Consider the following 26,644-nt stretch of genomic DNA (forward strand, 5'->3'; position numbering starts at 1 on the left):
CCCTGTTTGCCAACATCATTGGTAAAACTTGGAATTCACTTCTATCTAACCTTACCCTCAAACCTTCTTTAAGTCTCTTCAAAAAAAGGCCTCAAACAATATTTCAAAGAGCACTGGCTTTGTCCCTGTACTAACCCTGATTAATCACTACTTATTCAATGCCTTATTTAAATTAATATTGTATGCATCTCTTGCTCACAATAGCTTGCTGCAACCTGTTGTTTTTGTATACTATTACACACTGTGTATACTGTGAGTACCTAATAGAGGACTTTGTAAATATGTTTCACTCATATCTGTTATGTTCCATCTGTGTTATCTGGAGCTTTTCTCCCCGGGCCTCCACTGAAAATGGACATATATCCAGTCGGACTATCCCAGTCAACAAATGTAAAATAAAATCAATAAATAAAATAAACTCAAGTTAAACAATTTCTGTTCTTAACAGTATTTCTATGAAACATTTCACAATATAAATTGCATATTTTATAGTAAAGTATTTTTAGTTGTTCTTGCATTTGATAGTTACTAAAGTAAACAGATGCCTTTTTCTTCTTCCTCTTTTTTCAGAAAGCGGAAATGCAGGCATTATAGTGCAAAAAGAGAAGAAAAGCTAGACAAAAGCATGTTTAGGTTAATAGGCTGTAATCTTGTGCTGAGGTGGGGATGAGGTCTAAAAGTATACAGATCATAATATATGTACAGCTGACATGCTTTCTCTCACTTTTGCATAGGTGAATTTCTGGATTAAGACCCTTGGATTAATCTAATCACAAATCTTAAGTGGAAACAAGTAAATATGAAAACAACAAACATAATGAAAAGTTTTCCTTTAGCGACAAATGTTTCAGCTCATCTTTCAGGCTGCAGCAGACAACTATTTTTCCTTTTTTTCTCTTACATTACCATGGAGACAAGCTAATAGATAATAGGGTAATAAAACACAGAACACTGAATTCTTCAGGGCCATGTTAATGATTTCTGAATGCATGCAAGTTATCACATCAGGGGATTAAAAAAACAGACACCAATTAGTGTAAGTAAAAGCACAGGCAAAAACATGTCCCTTAACATGGATAACCTCAATTTCAGGCTAATTGGGACCTGTTTTTTGGCATACATGTTACTATTAAGTGGGTTAAACTTCATTATTCGAAGATGTACACGGTTATGTGTGTTTGTATTAAGTTAACTGGTTATGGAGGTGTTTTAGGGATTTTTTAGGGTTTTTATTAAAACAAAAAGTCTTGTAAAATGTGACATAGGCTCTAACATTGAGGATAAAAAAACTGTATAATGGATTAATCTGCCAAACATTAATGGACACATGTATCAGAAAAGCTGGAAAAAGACATCTAAAAAAGCTGCCATATACAACAGGTGGGAATAATGACTTCTTACCATAATGGCAATACTTTCCATATTATCCTGGAATGTGAACAGTCTCACAAGTATAGACAAAAATGAAAGAAAACTTAATTATATTAAGAAATGCAGAGTGCAAATAGAAATGCTACAGGAGACACATTTGGAAAGCAGTGAGCGAGTGAATTCAATAAAGAAAGGATTTCAAGATGAATATTCTACAGAATATTAGGGACAAAGCAAAAAAAGAGTACTTGTATTAATTGCTACTGCAGGAGCCCCAGTACAGGTAGAAGAGAAAAAAAATGGTTTACTTTCAAATTGGTGACTGTGGGTTCCGGGAACACGGGAATATTGAATGGCAGATGGCTGGTTCCCGTGTTGCCAAATGTTACGTGAGCAATAGTTCATATCAGCGAATGCCACTGTGCATTTGCTGATATGAGCTCAGTGTATGGAACAGATATAACTGTACAGTGCAAATTGGGAAATTCATCCCTTTCCTCACTGTAGTGCAATCTCAGAGTTGGAACATATAGTTAGCTGGGGTTGTGGGGTGCAGGGGGGCAAAAAGGTGGAATGCAGTCTAGAATTGAGACGTACCTTAGCTGCCATAGGGAAAGTACGTTCAATATTCAGAGCCAATGTTGAATCTGCTGAAGTTGACCATCAGATTCAACACTGTTACCTACTTAATATGCAGGAATTTGACTGCGACATTCAATGTTCTGAAAGTTTTTTGTTTTTTCAAATTTTGAGATTCTGATAGTAAACTGAAAAAAAAATAGTAATGGCAGATTTGTGGTATTAAGGGGTTACTGGCAAGGGATGAGGATTATTCTGGCATGTATTTATACACCACCTAAAACTGCTATTACGGAGCTTAAAAATATTTGGGAGAAATAATCAGCTTTCAGCGTGGAATACTACTAACAGTCAGGGACTGGAATTTGATTTGCAAAAATGATAATGTATTTGGGGGCCTAGAAGGGAAAATATAACAAAAAAGGGTAGATTTTTGAAGAAATTTATGAAAATATTTGGCATGAAACACATGAATTCAATTACATATTATTACCCAAGGTACAGCAACTGGGCTAGATTAGAAAGAAGTGAAATTTCACAGGACCATGTGCATTTAATTGAAAATGTTAACATACATCCAATAACTATTTCAGATCATGTGCCAATAATTATTAAGATAAAAAAATGCAGGGGAATGAAATAAAGATGAGACACCGGTGCTTCCCCAGTACCTGTTAAAAAGTGAGAAATTTACGAAAAGGGTAGTGGAAATTATCCAGGAGTTATTCGGGAAGACAGAAAGTTCTCCAGAAATTATTTCTAGTGAGTGAGATAAAATGAAAGCAGAGTTTAAAAATAGTGTTGAAATAAGAGAAAATAAGACCTGGTTATTGGTAAGATTTTTTAGGGGGACTGACAAAGGCTAAATTTTACAAAATAAGGGGACTCTCAAAGAAGAAGTAGAGGCACAATTGCAGACACACGAAGAGGCACAATCGAAGACGAAGAGGCACAATCGAAGACTGCTAAAGAGAAAATAATGGAGTATCTCGGTGATATGCATGAATTTAGAGAGAGATTGTTGTTAAGCAGCTGTTTCTTCATAATAACTCCACAACACAAAAACTTTTGTCACACTGACTTAGGCAACAGAAAGTAGCAAAGGTTGCTGCCAAACTTAGGGGGCCTAAAACAAGAAAAACAAAGAGAGATCCAACACAGGTATAAGAGATATTTCAGAAAGTATAAGAAAATTCGTATACATCAGAGAAATGAAGAACACAAGAAAAAGCACAAATGAAAATATTTATGGACTCCTTCAATATGCTAAGGCAGCTGGTGCTCAACAACTAACAGTTAAAATAGGAGGAGATGAGATAAAAATAGTGTTGTACAACCAATCTGCTGGAAAGTCTACAGGAAAAAAATTATATTCCAGTGAAAATTTGAAAGCTAGGAGGGAGAAAGTGCTAACTATTTGGAAGGTCTTGTGTAACAGTATTTTAAAAGGAGGGGAGGAACCAACATCCTGGAAAAAAGCTGTGGTGGCTGTAATATCTAGAGATGGTAAAACCTATCTGATCCAGCTACATATGGGCCCATTTCAATTTTTAACTGTGATTATAAAGTTTTTATGCTTATAACGGCTAAAAGAATAACAAATGTGATGTCAAAATTGATAGATATGGACCAATATGGTTTTGTGGAGGGGAGGCAAACATTTGACATTAATACAATGATAATCCAGAGGGAAGCAGAATGTATGAAAATACCTCTGTTATTGGTGGATCTTGATGCAGAGAAAGCATTCGACAGAGAAAGACGGGATTTTATGAGTACAGCAATGGAAGCATTTGTATTTCCTGACATAATAATAAAGTTAATTAGAAGGATGTATGTGGGATCTCGGGCAAAAATCAAAGTAGGAGAATTCCTCTCTGATAAGTTGTGTATGATCAGAGGAACCAGACAGGTGTGTCTTCTTTCCCCTTTGTTATTTGCGTTATATTTAGAATCATTGGCAAAGAAAGTTAGGGACTCAGAAATTTAAGAATATAATTGGTAGGTGTTCAGGAAAATTTGACCTTATTTGCAGATGATATTATTTTGTACCTGATGGAACCAGAAAAGGACATCTATGTGTTGTGGAACATTCTGAGAAAGTTCTGTTTTTTGGGGATATAAATTAATGCAGATAAAACAAAGGCTAAAGCTATAAACTATGTACCCATATGAGTTGGTTCAACAATACCCGTATTTATGGGGACATGATAAAATTAAGTATTTAGGAGTATGGATTAAAATGGATTCTGTTATGGCAGCTAAAGATATGTGAGAGGAAACTAAACAAAACATATTACAAAAACTGAGAAACTGGAAGCTCTTGCCTATGGATATGGATGGCAAGATACACGCAGTAAAATGTTTTTAGTCCCTTTAGTTTTATACTCTTGTCAGGCATATTTTTATCAACCTGAGAAGTTGTGGATAATAATTAATAAAGAGTTGAAGGATTTTTTTGGGAGGGGACAAGGGCAAGAATCAAGTGGAATATGTTGTTCCTCCCAAATGAACAAGAAGGTTTAGGATTTCCTGATTTGAAGGGATATTTCAGAGCTACACAGTTAGGGCTCTTACACATAACACAAGCAGAAAGTTACAACTCAAAGTGAAAAGGGATGACAATGAAGTTGAGGGGGTAGGTCAAGATCCTTAAGGAGAGTAGTCACACAGAATAATATATTCATAATGTAGCAGAAAGTGCACTAAGATCTAAGTCAATACAGGAATGGAGAAATGAGATTATGCCAATAGGGATGACTGCAATTAGGGGTAAAATGAATAGGCAAGAGGGGATGGAATTTAATGAAGGAAACTGGCAAAAGAACCAAGGTATTGGGAACAAATAATTAGATAGGGAAAGGTAATAGAATGGGAAGAAACCAACAAGACCTTTGAATTGGAGACTAGTGATTGCATTCCATATCAGGGATTGATACCAGAGTACAGACAAAGAGAAAGGGATAGGGAAATATACTGGTTGAGTTTTTAACTGAATTGAGAACAGAAGCTGCTGTTAAAAAAGGGTTAATTAGCAGGGCATATAAAATATTACATGATAACTGTAGGAATCAATCAGAAGAGGTCATAAAGGATTAGGAAGAGAGATTAAATATGCAATTCACAAAGCAATAATGAGAGGACATATGCATGGCTCCCAAACATGCAATAAAATCTAGAAGATTTAGGATTCTTGCCTGGAAGTATTTGGATAGATACTTTTATACCCCAAACAGGCTCCAAATACTTTTTCCTAAGGTAGACTACAAATATTGTAGGTGCAATGGGGAAAAAGAGGTACCCGTGAGCCTATGTTTTTGGAGTATAATGAGTTGGCAGAATTTAAAAATTTCCTGCAAAGTACTCTGTCAGAAATACTGGGTGAGCAAATGAGTATAACTAAGGAAAATATTTTTTTTATTTGGGTTACAGGATCTGAACTGCCTAGAAATAGTAAGGCCTTATTAAGTTTAATTCTGGTGGCTGCTAAAAAAGAATTACTAGAAAATAGAAATCAAAATCTAAACCAATTATATTTGAAGTAGTAAATATTGTAACATGGATAATAGAACAGTAAGTAGGATCTTTAGAAAACAGTAGGAATAAATTACATAGAAAAATGGAAATTGTGGCAACAATGCATGTAGAAAATATTTTGGAGGATTAATGAGGTTTACTAGAAGGCAGGAATTGAACAATTTATGCAATGTTGCTTTGATTATATGATACATAACAATATACATGATATATGATGGTTGTAATTGTGAACTTTTTAATACGGTTTCATTACTTTTATATAAATGCAAGTTTGCCTGTCTCACAAGTGATAATTCAATAAAACTGTTTAAAAAAAAAGATTTAATGCAAATAAGTGCATGGCAACCTATTCTGTCTGGGGAATATAGGACAGACATGTATGCCTGAAGGGTAGTACTTGACAAAATAAAAGAAGAGGAGATCTTAGGAGAACAGTCTTGCCAAGGATGAATGATACACTGTGAAAGAGCAGTGATTACACCCAAAAGGACAGTGGGAAGCATTGCAAGGGAAAAGAATCACAAGGACGAATGTCATTATCCTACTGATAAAGCCATGTGTGGAGTACTGTGTCCTTCCCTAGATAACATGCACAATATCAGACATAAAACAAGCAGGAAGCATGAAATGAAAAGTTACTGAATTGGTAAGGTATTAGACTGGCTGAAGTACAAGAAACTTGGACATACTGGACATGCATTCACCGGAAAAGAAAACAGATGGATAAAATCTGGACCCAATTCCCTGGCAGGAAAACAAGTGCAAGGAATGCAGTTAAAAAGACAGATGGCAGATAAAATGGTGATGATTCATGATTAAGTTAAACTACTGTTTTAATTAGAAGATGATAGTGATCTGAAATGCACTGCTACAGGCAGTTGTACAGTGAAGACAGAAGAAAAGATTCACTGATGCTGCAAAAAATTGAGAGGAGTAGTTGACAAAGAGTCTAGTTGCAATGCTTAGGCAGACCTGAAAAGTAAGCACTGGCTTGGTAGCAAGTGAAAAAGGGCATGGAAAATATTAAATGAAGATGGATGGTCTTTCTTAATATGAGCCTTCATTAATATGATGGAATGCTGATGGGACAGGCAGTTTCTTGGCCAATAACTACCAAAGAAAAATTCTTTGTATCAGCTGCAATAGCACACAGTTTACTTAAGTAATGTTGCACTCATTAAAATTGCCTTAAGAATTTGCATTTAAACTTCAGCATAATAAATATATTAAGCAGATAAAAAGGTAAGAGAGATTTTTGTATTACACCAACAAAGCAGTTTCATTTTACAGTTAAAGACTTACCGTGTAAACAATATTGCCTAGTAGCAGATAGTCAGATGTTTTCCCATTTCCAAATGCACTATCTATAGAAAGAAGAATAAACACAATGCAGTAAACAGTGATGACTACTACCACTATGAAACTATGAAACATAACACAATGATATGAAACAAGGCATCGAATCACTAAAAACTGAAATAGCATATTCTGTTTGTAGTAGAGCATGATTTTATTTTAACTTGTTTATTTCTTTGAACTATCTCTGAAGTCCAAGCGTAAGACCTTCTAGAAATGTTAACTACTCACTAAATCATAAAGCAAACAACAACAAGACTGAAAGACAGAACAAATTACATACATACTTCTATAGTGCAGCCTAAACAGGATTTCATTCATTAGGCCACACTGACAGAATTATAAATATTTGTTAAGGATACTTAAAAATCTTCATTTTTCTAGAAGTCATTAATAGCACCATTAGACAACGTGTCTTCAATAAATATGCTCAATAAATATGTTGGCATCATTTGCCTTTCTTTAATTATTTTAATTAGGTAAATAAACAATGTTATTAGCTGTATTAAATGACTCAGAAAGGTACCCTCCCTACAGAGATAATGGCTGTAATCATCCTCTCTCCCATTCCATGTTGGCATTATCTTCTGAAAAACTTAACCACTGAGGGGTATGCATAATCAGTGCTGGTGCATGCCACAATGGTATGTTAGCCACTGAGCCCTTAAGTTTGCCTATGCACTGAGAAAGATATTTCCTGCAAATCAAGAAAATAAATGAAGATTTGACATTTACATTGTTAGCAAGTAGCATTCAAGTCCATAATTCAGTAACATACAGGGAAAAGTAGAATAAGCAAATCCAGATCTGACAGAGAGGAGGGACTTAGGTAGGCATATATAAGAATCTAAAACAGAACAAGATCAATGAGCATGTGGGCACTTTCAGTAAGGTGTTTTCCTCTCATCAGGAGGGAGATCAGTTCTCCCATGTAGACAATTATTAAATTACAGTAAAAGTGAGCAAAAAGGAACACCAAAAATAGAATTATCAATAAAAGCATGCTTCCAATAAGAAATGCATGCCTCTAAGAGAAAATCAAGGAAAATAGAAGTCAATTTACCAGAAGAGATTTAGCAGTGAGATATGTGGAGTATGCAGGGGACTCTGGAGCAGAAAAAAACTTTTGTTACCAGAACCCAGACAGAGAAATGGCTGCACTGCAGGATAAAGCAGACAAAATTTATGAAAAGCTAGTAAAACATGTGAGAGTCTCTCAGATTATATTAATTCTTATTAACAAACAGTTGTGAGATGCTCTAACTTGCTAGTCACATAAGATGACAGAAGTACAAAAGCCTTAGATGATTCAGGACAGATAATGGTTGGAATGGAAGTATAACAGAAGAAAATAAAGGAAAACTTAGTGACCTAAAGGACCATGCTAAAAGAGAGAATCTTTGACTTACAAACAGCTAGATGGAAAAAACTGTGCATCTTTAATTAGAATACAGATAAGTCAATGGACTTAATTTTCAGAGGACAACATACTGGACAATAGGTTCCAAAGGACAAATATTCTTGGAGAAGGAGTATAGAAAGTAACTAAGCCCAAAAGAAACACTGACTTGTGAATCATGTGACAAATACTTATTAAAAAGTAAGCCCTTTCATTCCAAATGAAAGAAAGGAACTTCATCAGAATAAACAGTCAGTTGTACGTCTTTAAATAGTGCACATAATTAAAAACTGACCAACAGAAAACCACCCTTCAGTTCATTTGCATTCCTACCATAACCTTAATAAATTCTTAAAATGGAAAACAGAACAAAATGAAGCAGCCAAACTGGAATAAAATTTTCTTTACTGAACTATTCTGGTACCTCAGCCTTCACCTTCACATGGAATAATAATGCTATGCATAAACCAGTATAAATACACACCTCAATTGATCAATCACATCAATTAAACAATTAATCAATTGTGTAAAATATATTACATTTTAAAGAAATACTGAATTAAATTTATACAAAATAATACATATAATATAATATTTCATGTTAATAATTATACATCTAAATTCATACCACTGGGAAATAAAGTTCCATAATTAATAATAAATTTAGATTCCATATTCAATAATTTAATTTGGAAATTTTTATTATTTTCCCCTATTCCCCATGGTCTTGCCAAAACACTGAACTTAAAACCAGTTTGATCTCCATTGTGAAATTGATGAAAATGACTAGCAACTGGACTGTCAAGTCTATTGTTCCTAATATCTCCCAGATGTTCCAAAATTCTTAGCTTGACCCTACGTTTCGTTTGTCCTATGTACCATTTTCGTTCTTTACAGTTGCACCCAATAATGTACACCACCCCAGATGAATTACAGTCAAAATGATCTAATGCATGATATACAATTCCATTAATTTTATGGTCATCCAAATTAATAATTTTATCACAAACCTTACATTTATTGCAAGCAAAAGAGCCTGCATCCATAGCTTTCTCTTTCTTGCCCTTACTTCTAACTAGTTCCTTCAGATTTTTGCATCTTGTATAAGAAAAAATTATATTTTTTGGAATTATATTTTTTAAAAAATCATCACTAGTTATTACTGGCCACATATTTAACACAATTCTTTTCAAAATGGAAGAAAAGGGAGAGAATTTATCCACAAAAAATATCTTATCCATTTCCATTGGATCCTTTTTCCTGGAATAAATAGATTTATTTCCAATTCTCATTTTACTCCCATTAACAACACCCTGTCTATTCAAATTTAAAGTTCCTTCAACATTGGCCCTATGGGAATAAACAATATCCCTAGAATAACCTCTGTTCATTAATTTTTGACAAATGATATCAAATTCTCTTTGAATATTGATATTAATATTCTCTGATGTATTCACAGCTATTCGTTTGAATTCACCTAAGGGCAAAGGGTACCAGAATAGTTCAGTAAAGAAAATTTTATTCCAGTTTGGCTGCTTCATTTTGTTCTGTTTTCTGTTGGAGCTTCTATTTGGATACTTTGTGATCCAGAAGTGTTTTTCTAAATTCTTAAAATGTTCAGATTAACCACAAACATGTTTATAAACCAAAAAGTAACCATCAATAAATTAATATTTAAAAACTATTAAGCAATTATATTTAAAAAATGACATAGTATGAAATAAAAAATATGACCATTTTATAATTTATAATTTAGCTGCTCTCAGGGCATGTACACTGTTAAGTGATAACTTGTCATTAATGCCTGGAACCTGCTATGAATTTAATAAAATTTGCCAATACAATTCCTTGTATTCAAAGTAAATTTCCCAGTTTCCAACTCTAATGTTTAGAGTTACTCTTTCCACAATAAAACATAAGGACTTGTAGTTCTTACATTGCTTAGAGTGTTTGCTGTGGGCATTAGTGTGGTCATCCTTTTTAATAGCATAGGGGTGTTCTTAGTTGAATTGCCCTGTAACAACCTTGTAAGTTTGACAGTCCCAATCCATCTTGTACCAGAAGGAAAAGAAGCTGGTCTAAGCTTACCTTGAGTATTTTACCTTCCCAAATAAAGTAGTTTATTCTACAACAAATTCCATAGATTCTCTTCAACATGAGGTTGTTTTGATCTTTCTGCTGGTAACCATCACTTTCAGAAAAGCTTAAAGCAAGTGCATGGAATATTGCATTGATTTGGCCAGGCACTGAAGCAGAAGATTGCCATGCTCTGTTGGTTGCTGGTGTTGGTTAGGAATGTACAGTAAACAAATGAAAATGTTTTCAATTTAAATCACATATGACCTCCAATTACTTTCTGTGTGGAATGTGCATGTTCTCTCCATATCTGCCTGTGTTTTCTTCAGATACTCAAGTTTCCACCCGCTTCCAAAAAATATGCTGGATGACTGGGTACACTAAATTGATTATATATACAATGCATTTACCTCTACCCTTGTGGCTTGAGTCACAGTTGGAAAGGGTCCACGAACTCATCCACTGAATGACTGCAGAGTCCATTCCTTATGGGACTAAATTCTCCGAATTTAATTCTAGATCATAATTTGAGAATCTTTCAACACAGCATTTTTACACTGCTGCTTCATAACTATAAACTACATGTTGTAGTAAATGCAAGTTTGCAAACGTTTAAAACAAGCTTTAATTTGAGGTCAAACATGCATTTTTGCACAGACATGAAGAATAACAGCAACTTAAGTCATGATGTGATTCAAAAAAATGAACATGTTTTATGTTCCAAATCAGTATATTGAAAGTTTCTAAAATTACAAAGTTAAATTTGATGAATATAATATAAGCTTTTAAATATATGAGTTTCAGTATTTTTGGCAGCCAGAGTTTCAGTTATTTCACATTAAATGGCTAGTTTCAGAATTAAGAGAGAAAATTTACAAATGTCATTAACAAGATAACTATGCAGACTGAATGAGGAATTATCTTCCAAGACTGAAGTATCAATGACACTGTACAGAACCGTAGTTAAGGTGGAAAAAAGGGGCAGCTGTCACAATCATCCGATGTCGACTGATCATTAGTGCATTCATGTCTGCACCAACATATTTGAATGCTGGTACTTAAAACACTGTTTTTGCAGTCAGGACTGAAGGACTTGCTTAGGCAGTGTGTGCATGGTATAACTGGTAGAAAACAGTATGCTACAGTTTTTCAAAGCAGAACACTTTTTTATTTGCTGCTCTATTTGAGGGTAACATCGGACCTGGTGCCACTTAATAGGTAGGTGAGGAGAGCCAGACTGGAGATTGTTCCTCAAGATAAGAGTTGGGAGTAGCACTGAACACTACAGGAGCCAGCTATAGCTTTGACACCAATACAGTTCTTGCAGTTGTGGTTGAGTGGTTAAGTGATGGACTACAAATCCACGGAGGTTTCCCAGCAGTGTTGAATCTTGCCAATTACAAGGCTTTGCTTTTAGTATCTTTGTTAAAATCACATCTGCACAATGGCAAAAATGAACATCTTATAACCATTTTAAGCAAAGGATTAAATTCATATCTGCACTTATGTGTAAATAACCTTTCCTGAGTGTCCCTGACTGGGCAGTAAACATCTGTATGGGACCTTCCTGATTGGTCTAGTTGCTATTCAAGGCATCTACCATGAAAAGTATACAACAAGCCTACATACCACCTGCATAATCTGGAACAAGACTGTTGATCACCAAAGAGCCTGAGGCCTGCTTCTCATCTTGGGATTACTGCTACTGTATTAATACTTGAGGGGGAAGAAGCAAGGGGCAGTGTATCCCAGCATGGGAAGCTGTGGTGAGACCAGCATGAGTAGTAGACAGACAGTAGCCGATTAGGTGAATACCCGCTATTCATCATTTTTGACAAAGCTAATTCTTTCTGTTTTTCTTTTCAGTAAGGACTCCATAAATTGTCAGGGTCTACTTTAGTAGTTTCCCCTCAAGTGTTTGGCAGTTCCTCTATAGACACAGTTAATTTGAGTTAATAATTTGAAAGTAAAAGCACCCTTGAAATTTCACCAATACCTTTTTGCACACAGGGCAACTAGTTTGCAGTGACAAACACTGCCCCTAGAGCTGCAAATCAGATACTCTTGAATTTCCTGTATATTTTCATTGCAACCATCTATTCGATAAGAATCATCTAATTTGTAAGCTTCTGAGCCCCCAAGCCTTTCTGTGTTGGAGGGAAGCCTTCTAGCTTATCAGTGGGAGTGGTAAGCATTAGGTAACCTGTCTACCACATAAGGAGTGGTTCTGGCCCAGAATTTGTAGTTTGTTGGCCGTTTGGGCGGTCTTCCATCTCTCTCAACTTTCTGATTTGAAGGCCTGCATTTGCACTTATTTCTGTCCTGTAACTCCTGGGCCCATCTCATTTGCTCACTCAAAAAAAAAAAAAAATTATCTGCTTTTACTGTATTTGTGTTTCTTCCTACTTTATTTTGCTTTTGCGTCATCTTAAAAGTACTCAATTGTATTTATTACTGCTTGGTGTAACTCATTCTAAGCCTTTTAGTTTAAGCACTTGGGCTTCAGACCAGTTGTTTTACATTAAGAAGGTTTGTGGTCTGCACTGTAGTGGCAGAACAGGTAGCTTACATGCTTCTAAGTTGGGAACTGCTGATTGAGGGCTCAGTGTCTGTTATTCTAAAAGTGTATTAATTCTGGTTTAAGCACTTGGGATTCAGGCCAGTTATTTTACCTTAAGAGGGTTCGTGGTCTGCACTCTTATGGGAGGAGAGGCTGGACTCTGCCCTTCTGAGCTGGGAATTTCTGGTTAAAGGCTTACAGTGCCTGCATATTTGAACGGCTTCTTACTGAAATTGGTAAACCTTGTTTGCTGTAGCATAGACTAGACCCAGGCCTGCTGAGTCTAGCTTTGTTTGTATAACTTGAGCACTAATCCAGGCATTCTTTAAAGTATTCAATTGTATTTATTACTGCTTGGTAGTAACTTGATTAAAGTGTAGCTATCATTCTAAGTCTTTTGGATTAAGCACTAGGGCTTCAGACCATTTGTTTTACATTAGGAAGGTTTGTGGTCTGCACTGTGGTGGCAGGACAGGTAGCTTACATCCTTCTAAGCTGGGAACTGCTGATTGAGGGCTCAGTGTCTGGTATTCTAAAAGTGTATTAGTTCTTGTTTAAGCACTTGGGCTTCAGGCCAGTTATTTTACATTAAGAAGGTTCGTGGTCTGCACTCTTGTGGGAGGAGAGGCTGGACTCTGCCCTTCTGAGTTGGGAATTTCTGGTTAAAGGCTTATAGTGCCTGCATATTTGAACTGTTTCTTACTGAAAGTGGTACACCTTGTTTGCTGTAGCATAGACTAGATCCAGGCCTGCTGAATCTAGCTTTGTTTGTATGCTTGTTGTTTGTTTGCTTGTTATTTCCCTGAAATGCTAATTCCACCTAAAACGCTGCTTTTCAGCGCTTCTGTGGATCCCTAGTGATATCTGCATTGCTTACTGTACTTATTTCCTTGTTTCACTTGAAAGAAAGTTACTGTTTGTCGTTTTTGCATTTAAGTTACCTGTAACACATTGCATTTAAGTTACCTGGCACTTGCTCACTAAAGCAATTATATAAGTCAGCACTACAAAATTAAAAGCACTACACCCACACAAACTCCCCTTGAGTACCTTGTTCCCCATTGGCCCTTTATTTCAATTATAAAGAAATTCCCAATACTATTCTAGCATGTCCAAAGGTCAGTTGTCATCTCCTCTCCGGTCCAGCTGGTGAATCTAGGAATCTTGAGGCAATGTTACAACTGCCTCATGTACACAGACAACCCTCTCCTCCTCCCAACAAATTCCAACACATGTGAGAGATGCAACCATATAGCCAAACTGGAGGCTAAGCTCTCTCAACTCAGTATTGGTGTAACCAGTCAGGAGGAGAAGGAAACTACAATTCCAGTCTCACATAGACCTACCACGACAAAAAAAGTACAGTTTTGTACCTACCATAAATGTAGATGTTCAAGTGCTAATACAGCTGCAGTCATAACAGATGGGTTATCCTGCCATCAGGCGGGTCCTCGGTCGGCCGAATTCCAAAGTCTAGGTCCGGCGTCGGTTGTCGTCGCTTCTTCCCTGACGTCAGTGCGGCAGGGGTATAAAAGAACCAGCCGATGCCATCTTCTTCAGTTTTTCTTGCCCCAGATGTCAGGTGCCCCCAGAAGGAAGGCAAAACATAAACTTATGTAATAATGCAATGTAAAATAATCAAAAAACAGTAGTTTGCAAGAAAATACACCATAAAAGAATACCCCAATCAGGTTGTATGAGGAGGTGTTTGTCATAAGGCCTGTCCCAAGAGGGGATGGAGGGAGGGAAACCTGGACTGCAGCTGTATTAGCACTCGAACATCTACATTTATGGTAAGTACAAAACTGTACTATGTTCATCGTGCATACAGCTGCAGTCATAACATATGGGTAGAATCCCAAAGCTAAAAAGGGGTGGCAGGCACTAAGTGGAACTAGGAGGAGCAAGGATGCCTTGAAAGACTGCTGTGGCAAAGCCCACTCTAGATTTAGAGTAAAGTGGAAGGTGATAGTGCTTGGAGAAAGTGTGCACAGAACTCCAAGTGGCTGCTTCCAAAATGTTCTTGGTAGGAACCCCCCTGAGGAAAGCTGCAGAGGTACATGTGGCCCTTGTGGAGTGAGATCTGATGTTTGTAGGCACAGTTTTTCCATGAAATGAGTAACAAAGGCGTATGCAGTGGGCTATCCATTTTGAGATTGTCTGTTTGGAGATAGCCTTTCCTTGAGCACCTGTAGCATAGGACACAAAGAGTTGCTCGGATTTTCTGAACGGCTTTGTCCTGTACAAATAATAACGAAATTGTCTGTGAATGTCCAAGGAATGTAGTAGTCTTTCCCCTTTGTTTTGTGGGTTAGGATAAAAGGTAGGTAAGTGGATAGTCTGATTCAAGGCTACACTGGATACTACCTTTGGCATAAAGGAAGGGTTGGTTCATAAGGAAACTCTGTCCTGATGGAAAATGATGAAAGGTTGTACAGCCATGAGGGCCTGTAGTTCCGAAACCCTGTGAGTTGAGGTGATAGCCAGAAGGAAGGCTGTTTTCCATGACAAATATTGCAGTTCTGTTGAAGCAGCTGGCTCAAATGGAGGCAGGGTCAGTTTTTCCAACATGAAGTTGAGGTCCCAAACAGGTACTGGTAGTTTCCTTGGGGGTTTTATATTCTTAGCCCCTCTGAGGAACTGTCTTAAGAGAGGATGAGAGAATAAAGGAGGATCTGTGTTGTATTGTGCAGAAAGGGCTGAAGCATGGATCTTGATGGAGGAGAAGGAAAGTCCACTGTTTAACATCTCAGCTAAGTACTGTAATATTTGAGGTAAATTTAGTACCCAAGGATTCTGGCCCTTTTTCTGATTCCAGGCACAAAACCGTTTCCATTTGGCGGAGTAGGCTTTTCTAGTAGAAGGTCTTCTGGCCTCCAAGATGACATCCTGCACCTCCTTGGAGAGGAGGGTCTGTTGGGAAATCAAGGGATCCTCTATGCAGCTAGATTGAGGGTTTTCAGCTGACTGTGAAGAGTTTTGAAGTTGTGCTGGGACAACAGAAGAGGCACTAGAGGTAGGATCAATGGTGGGGAATGTGTCAGGCTCTTCAAGAGTGGATACCAGTGTTGTCTTGGCCAGTCTGGAGCAATGAGAATCATGTTTGGCCTCTCTGCTCTGGCTTTTAATAGAACTTTGGGCAGCAGAGGAAGAGGTGGAAAGGCATAGACTGTCAATGTTGTCCAATTGAAACAAAGTGCGTCCACTTTCCAGGCATGTGGATGATAGGTCCTTGAGCAAAATTTTTTCAGTTGGTAATTTCTGTGGGTAGCAAAGAGATCTATGTCTGGCTGTCCCCATGCCTGAATTATCTTTGCGAAAACTTGAGGATGCAACTTCCATTCATGTGGATCTGTCATATTTCTGCTTAGGCTGTCTGCCAGTGTGTTTTCCTTCCCTGGCAGGAATTGTGCTTGAAGTTGGATTTGCAATTCCAGAGCCGTGTTCCAAGGGGATATGGCTAGTCTGCACAGGGGATATGAATGAGTTCCTCCCTGTTTGTTTATGTACCACATCACTGTGGTGTTGTCTGTCCTTATCAATAGCTGGCCTGGATGCAGTAAGTCTTTGAAGGCCATAATAGCATTTTGTACTGCTAGCATTTCCTTTTGACTGATGTGTAGGTGCTTCTCTTTTTGTGACCATTTGCCTTGAATGCACTGATTTGTCATGTCCACCCCCCAGGCGTAGTACGAGGCATCTGTTGTGATGATTTGATTTGATTTGCTTGAGGCATGCAGAAGGGGAGACCTATGTTTCTTTGGCATGCTTGAGCCCACCACAGAAATTCCTTTTGAAGACATGGAATGAGTGGTATAATTGTTTCAGAACTGTGGCTGTGTTGAGACCATAAGTTTTTTAGGTACCATTGAAGTTTCCTCATGTGCAGCTTTGCACATGGGATCAGCAGGATGCAAGATGCCATGAATCCCAGAACCTGCAGGACTTTCCTTGCAGTCAGTTTGGTGTAGGTTGCCATTTTGCTGAAGTATTGAGATAGTTGCCCTTGCTTCTCTGGCGTGAGGTAGGCCATCTGGCTGTTTGTATTCAAGCTGGCACCCAGGAAAATTATTGTTTGAGAGGGTATTAATTTTGATTTCTTTTTGATGACTGTGTATCCCAGAAAGTTCAACAATTTTATTACAAACGCCAGGTGTTTCAGAAGTATGTGCTTGCTGTCCGCTTGGATCAGGCAGTCGTCCAGATATGGGTATATTTGTATCCCTTGAAGTCTGCAGAAGGCAATTACTGATGCCAGGCATTTCATAAACACTCTGGGTGCAGTAGATAAGCCAAAGGGCAATGCAGAGAATTGATAATGGGTTGAACCTGCAAGAAATCTGAGGTATCTTCTGCAATCTTGTCTGATAGGTCCAATGTTACCAGCCAAGACTCCTTGCCCAGCATGGGAAGAAGCTGCTGTAAAGTGAGCATCTTGAATTTTGGTACGAGTAAGTATGTGTTTAGGATGGATAGGTCCAAAATAGGTCTCCAATCTTTGTCCTTCCTTGGTACCAGGAATAGTCTGGAATAAAAACCTTGACACTGTTCTTTTGCAGGTACCTCTTGAATAGCTTTCATGTCCATGAGAGCTGAAATTTGTTTTTGTGCCTCTGCCCTTTGATTTTGTGGCAGGTTTGGCATGCCTCTCATTTTTGGAAGGGTGTGAAAGTGGAATCTGTAGCCTCTGTCTATAATGTCCAGGATCCATTTGTCTTTTGTGACAATATGCCAGTTTTTTGAAAATAATGCCAGTTTTCCGCCTAAAGGTGCTGCCATTAAAGCTTTGCTTGGCATGCAAAGGGGAAAGTCATTGTGTCTGCTTTCTGAATGACTGTGATCTATCTTCTCCACCTCTTGGTGTAGGTGCTTGCCATTGTCTGGCTCTGAATGATCCTTGAGATTGTCCTCTACCCCTCGGGCGCCTGTATCTGCCTCTTTGAGGTCTGTCCGTGGCTGGAAAGGACCAGTTTTTTGAAGGCCAGTTTCTGCTGAAACGTGGAGGTTCTACCTGTAGGAAATCTTTCACTGTTTGCATTGATCTTGCCTTTTCCTCCATTTTCTTTAGTACCTCCTCAGCTTTAACATCAAACAATACATCTTTTTGAAGAGGTGCATCTAGTAACTTAGCTTTGACATGATCTGGTAAGGTTTGCTCTTTGAGCCAAGCATGTCTACGTATGACAGACCCTGTAACAGCAGCTCTACATGAGGCCTCTAAAGCATCAAAACCACATTGCAAGGTATGTTTACCCACTTGCTCTGCACTATGCAACAAATCCTGCAACTCCTTTAAATCTGGCTGCTCAGGTTGTGTCATTTTGCTTTTCAACTGAGATAACAAAAACTGTTGATACTTAAACATATGGAACTGACAGTTTAATGCCCTCATGGTTAAAGTGGCCGAGGTGTACACCTTTTTCCCCCCACCTTTCTAAAGCTCTGGAATCTCTCTCTGAAGGTAATGGGTTTTTGGCAGTAGAGGCCTTAATTCCCTTGGGACCTTGTGAAATAGTTTCTGGGTCAGCAGCATGGCTTTTGTATAGGAATTGGTGTGAATCAGGAACCCGGTAATACCTGTCAGGTTTAACAGGAGCTGGAGGTAAAGAATCTGGGTTGAGGCTGGCTTCTGTGTACACATCATATAATATATCCAAGACAGGAGGGATAGCCAGAGGCCTGTGCTGGGGAAGCAAGAGAAAATCCCTGAGCCTTTTCTTGTAATCTGAGTAATCTTGGCCTTCCCAGTGAAAGTGTTCCCTTAAGGTATGTAGGGTTTCCCCAAAAGAATAGTCCTCGGGGGGGGGGGGGACCGAGGGAATGGATTCCTCAGCATGAGAGTCTTCAAAAGGGGAATATGAATATTCCTGGTCCTCAGAATGTTCTGAGGTAATAGGGGCTTGATCTGAGAAAGGGCAGTCTTCCTCCAATCTGGGCCTTTTGTCCAAGGGGGGTTGAGAACCCCTGATAAGAGTAATCAAATCCTCAGCCATTTTGAGCATCTGTTTTTTAGGCATGGGGCCTTGAGAGGGGCTCTGTGGACCTTGTCCTTTAGTTTTCATGGCTGCTTTAGATTTTGTGAAAGCCTTAATAGAAAAGGAGGAAGGCCTGAAGGCACCTAGAGAAGTGGTAGGCCTGCCTGAACTCAGAGTGGTGTCGGTATCTGTAGTCGGAATGGGGGCCGAGGAGCCTGTGACCTTGGGCACAGAAGACACCACTAAAGAAGTGTCATCGGTACTCATGGGCTGCGTAGGCGCCTCGCTGAGAACTGGAGCACCGGTAGTCGGCTTTAGCGTGGTATCGGTAGAAGTCACGGACCTTGTATGTCGGTCCTTATCTTTGCGTCTTTTACTCAAAACTGATGTCGGAGTATCCGACGACATAATGTAATTACATTTTTTACCAAAATAGTGTTGGGCGAACTCCGCCCGATGCTTAATAGTGCGTTTGTTGAATCTAGCACAAAAACGGCAGGCCGAGACGTCGTGGTCTGGGCCTAAGCAAGGAATACATAAAGAATGGAAATCCTTATGCGGTATTTGCTTCCCACATGAAATGCAATTATTAACTTTGTCTGACATCGGTCTGAGGCAAGAACAGTTTCCCCAACAGGGCACTTAGCTTTCAAGAAGACTTCGGCTGAAATATTTTCGTAAATCTCAGGAGCTGGCCGACCGGCACTTGCGAACTGCTTCTGCTTCAGGCACCGCGTGGCAAGACAGACTGAAGAAGATGGCGTTGGCTGGTTCTTTTATACCCCTGCCACACTGACGTCAGGGAAGAAGTGACGACAACCGACGCCGGACCTAAACTTTGGAATTCGGCCGACCGAGGACCCGCCTGATGGCAGGATAACCCATCTGTTATGACTGCAGCTGTATGCACGATGAACATCCAAACACATAAACACACAAAAACATACTCGGAGGCTCTAAATAAAAATCTGCCTAAGCAGCAGAGACCTCCAAAGCAGACACCCAAGCAACTGCTACCCCAAAACAAAACACGTGCAACACATAGTTCACAAAGCCAGTGTGCCGAACAGTCACAGCCCTTAAGGCTAAACAGCACACCTGATACACTTGTAATAGGTGACCCTATCGTCAGGCACACTGATGTCCCGCTCACCAGGCTGAACAAGGAGAAGGTCATGGTGAGCTGCCTGTCGGGCGCTAGGATCTGCCACATAACACAAGCACTCAGGTCACTCCAAGGCAAGTACAAATATGACTCAGTCATTGTCCATGCTGGTGTGAATGACCTGAGACGTACCTCCCTGGACTACATGAAAAGAGACATAGAGGAGCTCTCTGAGCATGTAGCCCAGGCCGATATGACCCTGACCTTGAGTAGCATCTTACTCTCACCACGAATGATGCCACAATATGAAGACAAATGATCAATTTCAACAATTGGCTTAAGTATTGGTGTCATTCAAAAGGGATCCAATGCCTGTCAGCCTGGGATGACATGCTTGACAAGCCACGATGCTTCGCTAGGGACAGCTTGCACCTGTCACCCCTGGGCTTTCGGATATTGGCAAAGGCTCTTGTTACCCCCATAGAGCCTTTTTTAGGCAAGGCTCAAAAGACAAACCCACCTCCATAGGTATCACAAGGGATAAGAAACTAAGAGTAATGCTACTCAACGCCAGAAGTCTAAACCTCAAGATGCACACACTCAAAACTCTCTTTAGCATGGAGAACATCGATATCTGTACAGTAACAGAAACCTGGTTCAAGGCTCCCAAGAGCACCCCAGCACTACCAGGTTATACCTCATACCATGCTTTTCGGCCCCAAAACTTGGACCGAACCACAAAAGGAGGGGGAGTATCAATATTCATCAAAGATACCCACACCTCCAGGTTGGTGGCACAGCACGAAGCATCAGAGACGATCCATGTGCAACTAACAGTGGGTAAAACTGCCTTCCAGTTTATAGCCTGCTACAGACCACCCTCCCAAACCCAGGAACCCCACTCGGCCTTCCTGAGAACACTGGAAAATATGAAGGTCTCTCCAAACACCATTATATTGGGCGACTTCAACTACCCAAACATAGACTGGGAGCATTACTCTAGCTCCAACACCCTAGCCCAAAGGTTCCTAGAATTTATAAACTCAAATGCTATGGAACAACTTGTTACCACTCCCACAAGAGGGGAAAACATACTGGACCTGATCATCACCAACATGGGGACTCTATGCTCCAGACCAGGAGTGTATCCCTCACTGGTAAGATCAGACCATAAACTAATCTCACTGGATATTCACATCCCGACCCCACCCCCTGCCCAGAAAACCACAGTGAAAAACTTCTCTAAAGCAAATTTCACACTCCTCAAAACCGACGTGGAATCCTTCAAAGCCCCCGGGCCTGTGGAAAATACAGCCCAGACAGCAGAATCCTTTATAAACGCATTCTATGAATACCTTCAGGAATGCATGGATCATGCAATCCCAAAAAAACCAAGACCCAATCCTCCAAAGGCAGACATCCTGTCTGGTGGACCCCAGCCATAAACAAACTATACAATAGAAGGAGGAAGCTACTACATGATAGAGCAAAATCCCAAAAAGGGAAGGCATCTCTGATCTGTATTAGCAAAAAAACTACGGGCACTCATAAAATCGTCTAAGGCCAGCTTCGAGAGAAAAATTGCACAGGACACTAAGGATAATCACAAGGCTTTCTTTAGTTATGTTAGGAACCTGGGTGGGAATTCCCAGATATGCTCAGAATTAGTCCAAAATGACAAAAAATACACCGAACCCACAGACATTGCCAACATCCTAGTTGACAGGTTCAGCGCAAACTCCCCCCCCCCCTCCCCACCAAAAGGGCAAACATCTATCCCAGCAGAGTGCTGCCCCACTGACATCTCAGATGCTCAGGTAAGAGCCACCCTCTCCAAAGCAAAAAACACAGCATCAATGGGACCAGACGGTGTCCTGGGCTGCGTCCTACATGAACTCCAAGAAGAGCTAAACCCAAACATAAAACTACTGTTCAATCTCAGCCTTACTACAGGATATGTAGCCAAAGAGGGGTGTACAGCAACAGTGGTCCCTCTCCACAAAGGTGGTGCCTCAACGGATCCTGGAAACTATCGCTCCATAAGCCTGACTAGCTTGGTCTGCAAAGCTATGGAAAGGATCATCATGGACCTCATAAATAAAGATATTGGGGACCTGCAGACACTGGATCCTACCCAGTTCGTCTTTGTTAAGGGGAGATCCTGCCTCTTAAACCTGGTCGATTTCTTTGAAACAGTCACCAAGGCCATTGACGAGGGGAAGGTGGTCCACACAGCCTACCTGGACCTCACAAAAGCCTTCGATACAATATCCCATTCGGGCACTATAGATAAGCTCACCAGCTTAAATATAAACCCCTCTGTCACTAGATGGGTTGCAAACTGGCTCAAGGACAGAACCCACATGGTTAGAATTGCTGGAGCCATGTCAGACTCCAAACCAGTTACAAGTGGCGTCCCACAAGGCTCAGTCCTGGGACCTCTCTTGTTCAGTATATATTTCTCAGAGGTACAGGCCAACACAGAAGGATTGTGGTTGACCAAGTTCGCAGATGACTGCAAACTGGGTGCCATAATCGACTCTCCAGCTGACACAAGCATCCTCCAAAAGGGCCTCATAGGAAAAGACAACTGGTACCAGAGCCATGGCCTCAAGCTAAATGCTAAAAAGTGTATAGTCATCCCCTTTGGCAAAAACAAAGTGCCCACAAATTACCACATAGGTGGTAATCCATTAAGTACAGAAGAAGTAATTAGGGACCTGGGGACCCAAGTTGATAGCAATCTCTCATTTGACAACCACGTGGCCAAAGTGGTTAGAAAAACATTTTATATAGCCCACCTAATCATGAAGGGATTCACATCTAGATCAGGGGACGTCATTGTGCCTCTTTACTCATCCCTCATCAGGCCCATAATGGAGTACAATGCCTCTTTTGGGATGTACCTTACCAGACAACAGCAACTGGAATGACCCCAAAAGTACCTCACCAAGAGGATCAAAGGGCTCAAACAGATGCCATATACTGCCCGGTTAAAGAAACTCCAGCTCTACTCAGTGGCATACCACCTGCTCATAGGTGATCTGTGCCTGACGTATAAAGCCATGTCCAGCCCGGAATTAATGGACATGCTGCACCTCAGAAAATCCAAATCCCATCGAGCTACTCGCTCGAGAGACTTGAACCTCAGCACTGAAATAAATAGGGCATGCTGGAGGGACAGATTCATAACCCAGAGGCTCCCTTCACTCTGGAATAAAATCCCAGTCCAGGTTAGGCAGAGTCCATCATTGACTCTCAAGAGGAATCTTGATGAGTGGATGGGAGATCGTAGGTTTACCCCGGGTATCACTTCTGTGTCACTGTTAGACAGAGGCACAGTATACTAACCTCGAAAAAGGGCATAGCAAAATTAATTTAAAATGGGTGGCGAAAGCCAAACACATTCTGGCTAGGCTTATAAATGCCCTAGGGCAGATAGCCTAGTACGAACCTATGAACCTATGAACCTATAAAAAAGGACCTACTGCCATGGATATGAACTCTCCCCCTATCTCCATTACCATCTTGCTGGATATGGACATCCTTAAGCGATGAAGAAACTGCCTCATGGTTACTGGCAACCAGCTAATTCTCAAACTAATAAGGTATGTGAGAGATGAATTTACACAATGTCACTGGTGGCAAAGCTCTCACATAATGTCAGTCAGGTTGTCAGTAATACACACACTGAACCCATCACATACAGAACAAATTCCCTCAGTAAACCCAAATGCACTTTTTCAGAACTACATCAACAATATGGTCACATCTTTCTAAGCCCATAAGGCAAGCTGCCATACAACTCCACATTCTAGTCAATGGAGACGCCTTTGTGAGACACACTGATATCTTTCTCACCAGACCGAGTAAGGAAAAAAATCATGGACGTGCTTATCATGGATCAAGATCTGCCATATTATGCATGCACTTAGGTCACTGGACCACAAGTACCAGAATGACTCAGTCATAGTCCATGTGGATGTAAATGACCTGAGACATACCTCCCTAGACTATAAGAAGAGAGGCATCATGAGGCTCTCAGAATATGTGTTCCAGGCTGATATGAGCCTAGCACTGAGCAGAATTCTACCTTCTCCAAGGCTGATGACAATACGAACAGAAGATAAATGGCTTAGTTTCTGGCATCATTCAGAGAGGAGTGCGATATCCATTTGCATGGAAGGTGGTGGTCAACAGATCATGTTGCTTTGTCAGGGATGGTCTGCACCTTTACCCTCTTGGCTTTCAAATTAGCTAAAACACTGCCCTCACCACAGTGCTTTTTTTAGGCAATGGCAAACTGATAAAAACTTCCACTATATCAAATCAAAACCAAGGAAATCTAAAGGTCTTACTGCTCAAAGCTAGGAGTCTAAACAAGAAACTCGATTCCTTATAAGGTTGCCTCACCCTACAGAATGCTGATGTCTATGCAGTCACTGAGACATGGTTTAAAGCTGCTGTGAGTACTCTGGCTGTGCAAAGCTATAATGCCATCCACACATTTAGATCAGCTACTACACATGCGGGGACTAAAGGTGGATGTGGTCAAACAGGATGAAGCACTTGAGCTTCTTCATGTTCAAATCTCTATTGGCAAAATCCCATACCACTTTCTCATAAGCTATAGGCCTCCATCTATGACCAAGGAAACCCATAACATGTGTTTAAGCTTACTGACGACACTCACCATCCAACCCAAAACCATATTAATGGGTGACTTTAATTATCCCCATTATTAACAGGAAATAATATACAACACCAAATGTGCAAGCACAGAGATTTCTGGATTTTGATAACATAAACTCCCTGGACCAGACTACACCAACCAGGACTACAAACATACTTGATCTGATCCTCACTAATATGGGAGAGCACTGCACTCCCCATACTGCAATGTCCTCCCTGGTAAAGTCAGACAACAAAATTTTCTCCTTTGAATTATAAATAAACCTGGAACCCCAGCTAACCTTGGAATGTTCAGGAACTACTCTAAGTTTAACTTTCTAATATTAAGTGATATCCTTGCAAAATTTCAAGCCCCCTTAAATCCTGAGAAAACAGAAACCTTATACGAGCATGTTAATAGCTACATACAGGCAACTGTACTCACCAGGAATGACACTAACTCAAAAAACAAGCCACCACTAGTGGAATCACAACATCAATATGTTGTTTAACACAATAAAGAAAATCATGGCAATAATCAGGAGGAGTAGCACTCAGTAGGATAAAACCACTCTCAAACTAAACAAACAAGGAAAAGTCTACCAAAGCAAAATTGGACAAAATGTCTGCTAAAGCCAAATTTCTAGTAAATTTGGCCTCCCATGCCAAAGCCATCCACAAGGCATTCTTCAACTATGCCCAGAACCTCAAATATATTACACAATTGTTTGCAGAACTCATTGTTAATGGAGCCACCTATAATGAGCCATAAGATATAGTAAACCTACTGGCAGACAAATTCAGCTCTAGCTTTACCCCTCTCTCGCCCCCCACCCCCCAGCTTACCTTCAGGAAATACCATAAAATATAACTCCTCAGACTATCACTAAGAAAGAAGTCCTCAATGTTCTCCTTAAAGTCAAGAACACTGCATTGATGGCCCCCAACAATATCCCAGGCTGCCTTCTAAATAGCTTGAAACATGACCTATCAGGCCCTCTGGAATCACTATTTAACAATAGCCTCCAAATAGGCTTAATGCCTCACAAATGGAGAACAGCAACCATCATCTCTCAGCACAAATGTGGACCATCTATAGACCATGGAAACTACATACCCATAAGTCTCTCTCTAGTATCATATGCAAAGTAATGGAAAGAATTATCACAGAAATGATGAATAATGACATAGAAAGCCTCAAGACGCTGGACCAAGGCCTGTTTATTTTTGTCAAGGGCAGTTCATGCCTACTCGGCCTAGAGGACTTCTTTGAGAAGGTTTCCAAAGCAATGGACGAGAGCAAAATGGTAACTTGATCTGGTCAAGGCATTTGCACAATATACCACTCAGGCATTATTGTATAAACCCTTCTGTCAGTCAGTGGACAGACAGATGACTCACAGACAGGACCCAGGAAGTTAGAATTGGGAAGTTTACCACTACAAAGAGGACAGTCACCATTGAAGTCCCTCAGGGATTTGTCCTGGGTCTGCTCCTTTTTGGCATCTACTTCTCTGAAGTCAAGGCCAACATCAAGGTCCTCCAGTTGATCAAATTTACAGACTGCCAATTAGGAATGGTCACAGAATCCCCACCAACACTAATGTTCTTCAGGAAGGGCTGAAACAGACAAATAACTGGTGTCAGAGCAATGGACATAAACTAAATGCCAAGAAATGCATAACAGTATTTTTCATTAAGTCATCCATCCCTCGTAACTATCATATTGTCAACACACCCCTATAAGTTGACCCATTTTTCTAGACTTTGGCTGCACCAGGCTGGTTGTGTGGGAGTGTCGTAGGTATTATATCTCACGCCCAGTGCATTATAAGGTCAACACAAAGTACAAGCACAATAAGTTATCAGAGAAATATAACACTTCACTCCTGCTTTTTACTTATTAAAATAACAATGCACTTATACCATCCTATTTCACCCTTCCTTTACTTATTTTTATTACTGTAACTAAGACAATTTCTCTTTTACTTTTTAAACTCCAAGTTCCCTTAAAT

At 39.8% G+C, this 26,644-nt stretch overlaps 1 protein-coding gene across 3 annotated transcripts in view; it reads right to left on the reverse strand.

The window, feature by feature from the left end:
• Window positions 1–26,644, reverse strand: part of ATP8A1 (ATPase phospholipid transporting 8A1) — a 3,191,789-nt gene that overhangs the window by 450,632 nt on the left and 2,714,513 nt on the right. For all 3 annotated transcript variants that reach the window (XM_044061519.1, XM_044061518.1, XM_044061517.1), the window contains one exon: window positions 6,790–6,851. In XM_044061519.1, coding sequence (XP_043917454.1) covers window positions 6,790–6,851 — 62 coding nt within the window. The remainder of the gene's footprint in view (window positions 1–6,789; window positions 6,852–26,644) is intronic.

The sequence above is a fragment of the Protopterus annectens genome, chromosome 2.part0 (assembly GCF_019279795.1).
Source record: "Protopterus annectens isolate FY-2018-M chromosome 2.part0, PAN1.0, whole genome shotgun sequence".
NCBI lineage: Eukaryota > Metazoa > Chordata > Ceratodontiformes > Protopteridae > Protopterus > Protopterus annectens.